The sequence below is a fragment of the Selaginella moellendorffii genome, unplaced genomic scaffold (assembly GCF_000143415.4).
Source record: "Selaginella moellendorffii unplaced genomic scaffold, v1.0 SELMOscaffold_243, whole genome shotgun sequence".
Classification (NCBI taxonomy): Eukaryota; Viridiplantae; Streptophyta; class Lycopodiopsida; order Selaginellales; family Selaginellaceae; genus Selaginella; species Selaginella moellendorffii.
This window is the reverse complement of record NW_003314502.1, coordinates 32,690-40,960: the sequence shown is the minus strand read 5'-3', so window position 1 is coordinate 40,960 and position 8,271 is coordinate 32,690. Positions and strand designations below refer to the sequence as shown.

The following is an 8,271-nucleotide window of genomic DNA, read 5'->3' as shown; positions in this document are numbered from 1 at the left end:
AACGTTTCTTACCGCGTGTAAAACCACGGGGAGATGAATCGAGGGATGCATGCTGCGGAATTTACGTGCCAGTCCAGCCTTGTGAGTGATGCATTGCCTTATGTGATGCTGGAGAACATCTTCAGAGCAGTTCAGACTTGATGTGTTGACCCAAACATCGATCGTTGATAGCCAGCCATTCCGTGAGCCGCCCCATCCCCCCATGGATGGAGAGCGGGACGCACAGAGGATTGAGCATAGGAGAGTCTTCATGAGGAGCATAGTCCTCCGCCTCTCGCATATGAGTCCGTGGTGTCCCATGCATCTGGAATGTTAAGTGCAGTGGGTTTGCTATTAGTCAGCAATGCAAGATCCAATGCTGCTGTTGTGAATTTCAGCAGCAGCACTGTGCTCCTCCTGCTCCACATCAGTGCCATGCTAGGCGTGGCAATCCAGATTCTCAAGACCATGCCGATGAGAGTGAGCCGTGGAAGTCTCTCATGAGCCCTTGTTGAAAGTGGGAAGTAGTGGTGTGGAAAGCTTGCGTTTGAGGTGCGGGTGGAGATGGGCTCATTGCAGTAAGGTGATAGCTCGTTCCCATTGCCTTGCTTTTGTATCCTATCTCCCTCGTTGCCTCCCGACATGCTTCATATGTTCTCCTCTCTGTGTTCCATATGTTATCCTCTCCACTTGCGAAGCATTGCACAGCATGTTGCTGGAGCTGGGCCTCAGCCCATTCGTTGATGGCTAGCATTTATGAAGGCTTCATTGGATGTTGATACAGAGAATTAAGTTTAAAGACAATTGGCCAACTTTTATGGTGGGCTTAATCTATGTTGGCTGGATTGTTCTTTGCAAAGCATGTATGCAAGGCGATTTTACAAGGAAATTTATCAAATCTTCCGCAAAGTCAATGCCATATTCTGTCAAGAACCAAATCCCTGGAGAGCTTTAGGAATTAATATATGCATAATGAAGGATAGTTAAGTAATTTGATGATGAGAAGTTTGACATATGTTATCAAACATATTATCTAGCATAGCAATCAGGGATGCTCAACATCCCACACAATTCTCCCAATTGGAAATAAGAAATATCACAAGTGCCATTTCCTACTCATCCATTCCCTTTGAAAACTTTCTTTCTATTCTGCAGGGTGGAGTTTTATATATAATGTTGTTGTATAGGGCAATATTGCTTCTTCAATGGCAACTAGCACTTGTTCAATGTTTTGTGACCAATCTATTCCCTTCTCTTCCAATATCATGGAATATAAGTATATGAAAATTTTCAAAACTAACATATTGGAGTACAATCTTAATTATTCTTAAACTCTTAGGAATACTAGTCTCAACTAGAGATATACTTCAATTTCCTTTAATCTTTCAGTCTAGCATCATTTCAAATTGGTATTCAGATTAGAATATTGCTAGCCATTTGAGACAAGTATAATAGTTGTTTTGAATCGTTAGGATCATCCTTTAGTGATTTTAATCCACATTGAGTTATAATTTAAATAGATTGCTACTTTGTCGCTAGATGGAGAAAAAGTGTTATATAAGCTCATATTTTTAATGCATCAAGTATTCTTTACAAATCAAATATTTATTTTAATAGCTTTTTTTCTGCAGGCTATTTGCAAAAGAACACCCACAAGGTGTACGACCTGTTTAGTATTTTGGTTTAACACATAAAACCTTCTCTAAACTCAACGTTCAAAAATAATCCTTTATATTTATATTGTAAAATTAATCTTCCACCACCTTATAGTCATTCATGTTTGGAAGTGTGATTTTGTGGCAAGGAAGCAAGAGCAACAGAAGGTCCTCCACACAAGCTAACTTCTCAAGTTTAACCAGCTGCCACCTCCATGTAAGGGTACTTTCCACGAGCTCAAAGGGTAGAGAGCTAGCTCTTGATTTTTTTTGTTGTTCCCTAAGCTCCAATCTGTTAGGAGTGATGCAAAGAGACTGTTATTGATCAGGCCAGGGATTTCCAACTCAAAGCTATGTTTCTCATACCTGAAAAGTGTATCCATGAAATATACATATCCTCTTGTCGTTTCTCTTCTAAATAGAAGACAAGTGCCTGAGGTTGTACATATCGAAGTACAAACCAAAGAAGCAGATCACCTGCGACATGTCAATCAGCAGTCGAACGAGGTGAGCAGCACATAGTTGATCCTCTTCCAGTCGATCCACTTTCCTGTAACCAATGGTGCTACCGTTGCTCACCAGGTACCAGCCCAGCTCGCTGTTCCATGCCTCGACGTGATATTCCATGACCCTTTGTCCCATGTTTACTGGCTCTCGGATCTCCAGTGCGTTGAACTTTGAGACCTTGCCAAGATCAAGCTCGATCCAGCCGGTCGACTCCCCTTGCATTGGCGCTCGTCAAGGATTTGCTTCGGCCCGAACGAAGAGCTGCGAACGCTGCTTGCTGTCACGGACAAGGGATTCGCTGCTAAGTTGACGCTGAAGATGAAATCTATGGCGGAGCGAAACCGCTCCAGCGTCTGGAAGTCGGATTCGTCGATCAGTCCCGACGAGTTTGGAGGGACGTTGAGCAGGAGCAAGCAGTTCCTGGCGGATGATTTGTAGAAAACGTCGAGCAGCTGCTCCAGGGATTTTGGAGCCTCGTTCCTGTGCCAAAACCAACCGGGCCTGATGGAGATATCGCACTCCGGAGGGAGCCAGTCGGTTCCAGCACTCTCTCCAGACATCAAGTACCTGTTGATGTTGCGAATTGGATCGAGTTTCACGAGAACGAAGGTTTCATGGAAGGATGGATTTTACGTACTGGCCATCGCTCCTGGCGATCGTAATGGAAGATCTGTTCGCCATCGCCCAGCATGGTTGTCCGGCCTCGCCATACTCGTTCCCAACCCATCGGATGTCGGGGCCAGCGTCGGAAAAGATGTTGGCACCGGGGATGAATCGTGTCAAACCAGAGCTCAAAATCGTAGCTCATGTTCACTGCAGTGGGTGATTTCGCACCATCCAGCCACACCTCGGAGATCGGCCCATATCTGCACGCCAAAACAAAATGCCGCGTCAAGGCATCTGCTGCTAGAGATGAAAACTACAAAAGCCCACAAGCTCGCGAGCTCCTAATGCTAAAACCATTTGATGGGCTGGAGCAAATGCAAACATATCACACAGTGACCATGCCACCAAGAAAAATGCGTGAAGAAGAAGCAAAGAATGTCTCACTCACCCAGTAAGAAGCTCTGGGAGCTGAGCCAAGTAGAACTCGTTGTAGAGAAGAATGTCGCCATAGCAGCTCTCGTGCAAATCCCATGGCGAGAGGTAAAAGCCCACGTCCAATCCACGCTCCCTGGCGGCGGTCACGAACTCGGCCACCACATCCCCCTTCCCTCCTCGCCAAGAGCTGCTAGCCACGGAGAAATTGGTGTAGGCCGAGGGCCACAGGCAGAACCCGTCGTGGTGCTTGACCGTGAGGATCACGAGCTGCGCGCCCGCGGATTGGGCCACGTCCATCCACTGCGACGCATTCAATCGCTCCGGGTTGAAGATGGAGGGCGATTCGTGGCCGGATCCACGCTCCGAGTCCGTGAATGTGTTGACGCCGAAGTGGAAGAACATCGAGAGGCGGCGCGAGTGGAACTGGAGCTGGCGCCATGAGGGAATTGGGCGGAGAGGGAGCGGTGGGGGCGAATTTAGGGCGACAGCTCTCAAGAACACTATTATCTCGAGGAGCAAGAAAGAGAGATGGAAATTCATTGCTATAGAGAATGGAGGAGAGAGCCAATCTTATAAGCCCAGTGGAGTAGAGGAATTCTCACCAGAGAGTAAAATCTTTGCTTCTTCCATAAACTGTGCTGGATCTCACACGCATTCGCGATTCGCGAGGTATTCCTTGCGAGAATCCGAGAATCCTGGACGGAGAAAGAACATTCCAATCTAGCTTGGAGATCACGGCTAAGAAGAAGAAGATAATCCATCTTGCCTTGCACGTACCAGAAATTTTCTATGTAAAAATCTGGCATTGCTCTTCCCCAATTTCGTGATTTCCACAGACACCTCAGAGGATTGCTTGCTCTCCTGGGGAGCACCGCTCAAGAACTGCCGGGATCTGTCACAGGGGAGGCAAATCCACGCCCGCATTGCGCAGAGCGAGCACCGCCGCAGCAAATCTGCTCGTCCAGATGTATGGCAAATGCGGCAGCGTCGGTGACGCCCGTGCAATCTTCGAATCCATAGAGAATCCTAAGTTCTTCTCCTCCAACATCATGATCCAGGCCTACGCACAGGCGAAAGATCTAAATCGAGCGCGCAGAACGTTCGATGGGATGCTCTGGCGAGATGCCTCGACGTGGAACTTGATCGTCACGGCATATGCCGACAACGGGCATCTTGATAAAGCGCGAGAGATTTTCAAATTGGCTCCAGAGAAGAACGAGATCTCTTGGAATGTGATGATCACGCTTTGCATCTGGCTTCTGCCAAGGATTTGTTTGATCGGATGCCCGTGAAGATGATTGTTGCGCAGACTACCCTCGTCACAGCATTTGCCAGGAAAGGGCATTTGGAAGAAGCCGAGGCTTTGTTTGAGAAGTGGAAGAGGTGATGTTTCATAACGTTGTGCCAAATGAAGAGTATTGTTAAAGGTGGTTAGAGCAAGTGCATGCATAAATCCGACAAAATCTTGATAAAGTGCTAACCACAACATTCCTAACTTGATCTATTTTGACATATTTGGCTCTGCACGAAACAATAGGTTTTGGAAACAAATGCCAAATTGCATTATCAACTCAAATAACCCTTAACAAAGATAATGCAATTATTAGAAAGTATCACCATAATTGTCAACATGTCCGAATGTGCGTTTGAAGACGTTCGGGAGAACACTTTAATCCCCATGAGTGGCTACACTCAAACTGTTGTACCACTACAATGTTGTCCCTTGGAGACACATGGGAAATTCATGTAAACATTGAGTATCATTTTAAGAATGATATATAATAATCACTGTGAAGTAATCAAACTAATGATACACATCATCCTTAGGATTTCTGCAAAAGAACTCCAACCGAATGCAAGGATTGGCATCAAGAGTAAGAGGAGCTGTACCACATACTATGAATGTTGCCATCAGTTGAGTTTAGTTGTTCAATTGCAATTGCATAATATTAAGTAATTGCATCAACTGTTACTCTAGAGTCAAAAGAGGAAGAGACTACTGATCTACCATGAAGATGAATGAAAAGGAAGATCTAAACCAAAATCCCAAATCTAAGCACTCTTTAGGGACAAGTGTAAGCTCCCAAGTTTAGACTTCCCGAGAAATCACCCAGCCCAATACTATTCAAACTCAAGGACGTTTAATTCTAAATATCCCAAAACCCTTAACCGATTGGAAAAGGGGGTTGTGAGACACAAAATCCCTAGGCCCCAAAGTGGAGCTGGAAAGGGTGCCACATGGTAGTGGCCGAAGCGAAAGCCAAACAAGCGTAACACGTTTGGATTAAAAGCTCCGACTTGAAAGGTCGAGAGTGGGAGTGGAACTCCCAACAAAGTGCTCGAGGAACAAGCACGAAGCGAGCAATAAGCGAGGCTCCAAAAAGGGACCCAAAAGGACCAACACATGACACGTGGAGGAGTCCGAAGTGGAGTCCGAGATGGACCGAGACGGAGTCCGAGACGGAGTCCGAGATGGAGTCCGAGATGGACCGAGATGGAGTCCGAGATGGAGTCCAAAGTGGAGTCCGAGATGGAGTCCGAGATGGACCGAGACGGAGTCCGAGATGAACCGAGACGGAGTCCGAGATGAACCGAGACGGAGTCCGAGATGGAGTCCGAGATGGACCCGAGATGGAATCCGAGATGGAGTCCGAGAAGGACCTGAGATGGAGTCTGAGGTCAAGACCAAGATTGGGACCGAGACCGAGACCGAGACCGAGACCGGGACCGAGACCGAGGCGGAGGCCGAGACCGAGCCCGAGTCCGAGTCCGAGTCCGAGTCCGAGTCCAAGTCCGAATCCGAGTCCGAGTCCGAGTTTGAGTCTGAGAGGGTGAAAGCCCAAAGCGTTCGTCTCCCAGACCCTAGGGGGTTTGGTGAGCTCCAAAAGTATAGTAACGGGGAGGACTGCAGCGGAGCCAGTTTGGCCAGGAAAGGCTAGTTTGGCCCAGGAAGGCCAGACCTAGTGTTGGGTGATGAACTGACCACTGGGAAGTCTAAGACTAGAGTGAATACGAACTGACAAGCGGGGTAGCTTGGTGAAGTGTTCAAGAGCCGGCTCTAGTTCCCCCGGGAGATCGACTAGCCGATGCTCTCAGTCCAAGTGTGGGTGGCACTACCTACTTGGATACTAGGCATGGCTCAACGGAACCTCGCTCTAAGCCCATGGCTAGAGCACCCAAGGGCGGAAGGCGGGGAGAGTACCCAGGTGGCTCGCGTAAGGCCACGGTGTTCCGAAATGTTGTCCCCAAAGGCCCAAACTGTGGAAAGGAAGAGGAGCAGTCCTCTGGGGTAGTGACCAAGGACACAGTCGTATGGTGAGGAAGTCCCAGAAGACCGTGGGATTTAATGGTCAAGCCTATGGGCCTCGATCCAATGGCAGTGTTGGCAAACACGGCCAGGGGCAGAAAGGGACTTAGTGGGGACTGACAGAGGGATATTGGGGAAGGCTATTCCCCTTGTCAGTGGGCATCCTAAGGATGCTAAGGAGTGGATCTGAAATGACCACTCACGGATGGTTTGCCTAGTCTTGGAGAGCCAAGACTGGGATACATGTGGTATTGGACTACCAGTGTGGCAAAGGTGATTGGGCATGGCCTTAGCGTGACAAGCTGCCATGTCGGTGGTACCTTTGAGTGTCGGTCATGGGATCGGACACGTGGAGCACTTGGACCAAGTGCAAATGTTGAGTGGCATGGATGCCATTCTCGGGGCTAGCAAGTCCCAAGTCCTAAATTGGACTTATGGAGGTTGTGAATGAGACTCCTTCAAGTGGTCGGAGGTGTGGTTAAGTGACTAAAGTAGAATGGAAAAATTAATCGCTTACAGGGGTGCACTTTTATTCATGGGCCCTTTCTTTCTATATTTGAACCCCATAGACCGTCTCTCAAGTCGTTCTCTTTAGTTGCTTACAACAAGGAAAAATGCCCCTCATCTCCACCAATGTGAGCACTTAGAATATAGAAAGGGAATACAAAAAATGTGCATATCAATTAGCCCAAAAACCTTAGTTTATATATAAAAGTGAGTGGCCCGGATTGAAACCAATTTGATGGCCCACTATGCTAATATTAGTATACGGCAGAAATAGTTGTACATTTGGACCTCACAAGACCTAAATTCTAGTATTTACTTCCTTTTAAACTACTAAAACAATTATTTCATTGGAAAATCTATTCTTAGATATTATTATTTAAATATTTAGAAAAATATTTTATATTTTCAAATAAAATATTATACCAAGTTTCTTATTTATAAAAATATTAAAATTTATAATAATAATTTTAAATTTCTAAAATTTTAGATATGACAAATTCAGGTTTAATATTATAAATTTAATAAGGTTATGTTTTTTTTATATATTTATAAAAACCTTGAATTGACCATAAATTCCTACTATACCATTCTTTAGTGAGCCTTTATAAGCTAATATTTTATAGCATTCACTACTAATTATAATATAAAGGATTTAGATTATTTTGTGAGTGCACATAATATAGAAATAGATTTCCCCAAAAACTCTAATTTATATACATGAGCAAGTGGTTTGGATTAAAATCAATATAACAGATGTAAAAACTCATTACACTAATATTAATATATGGCATTATAGTTATATATCTAAACCTCACATTATCTTCTCCTCTTGGAAGGATAGAAGACAATTAGGGTCCTTGGGTTAAGATCTAAAGGCACATCAAGAAGAAGCCTTGCTAGATTTATAAGTGTAATTTGTTATTGATCCTTTTGTATGAAGCACTTTAAATATAATTTCTAAAGGATTAATCAATTGAATATCATACCAAAATTTATAAATTTATGATCCAATTTGCCACAACACTCAATATAGTCTCTTATATTAGGCAAGGAACACCTTATACAAACCATATGCCGTTAGATTGGGAAAATGAATTAATATTAAATCATCCACTTTGTACTCTACAAGTGGATAATAATATGATTTGTAATATAGTGTTGTGCCACTTGTATATGACCCAAATGTTTAATAGGTTCCACTTGAACTAGTGGAAAAATATTTATCAACTATTGATCCTAAGACTTAGTATCGATAACTTGTGATAATCACGAAGG

At 44.8% G+C, this 8,271-nt stretch overlaps 1 protein-coding gene and 1 pseudogene across 1 annotated transcript in view; one reads left to right on the top strand and one right to left on the bottom strand.

The window, feature by feature from the left end:
* Window positions 1-141, top strand: part of LOC112343860 (pentatricopeptide repeat-containing protein At2g35030, mitochondrial-like) — a 941-nt gene extending 800 nt beyond the window's left edge. Inside the window, exon 2 of the mRNA XM_024667908.1 lies at window positions 73-141. Coding sequence (XP_024523676.1) covers window positions 73-141 — 69 coding nt within the window. The remainder of the gene's footprint in view (window positions 1-72) is intronic.
* Window positions 142-1,693: 1,552 nt separating this feature from the next.
* Window positions 1,694-4,187, bottom strand: LOC9648494 (annotated as a pseudogene).
* Between the last annotated feature and the right edge of the window lie 4,084 nt (window positions 4,188-8,271).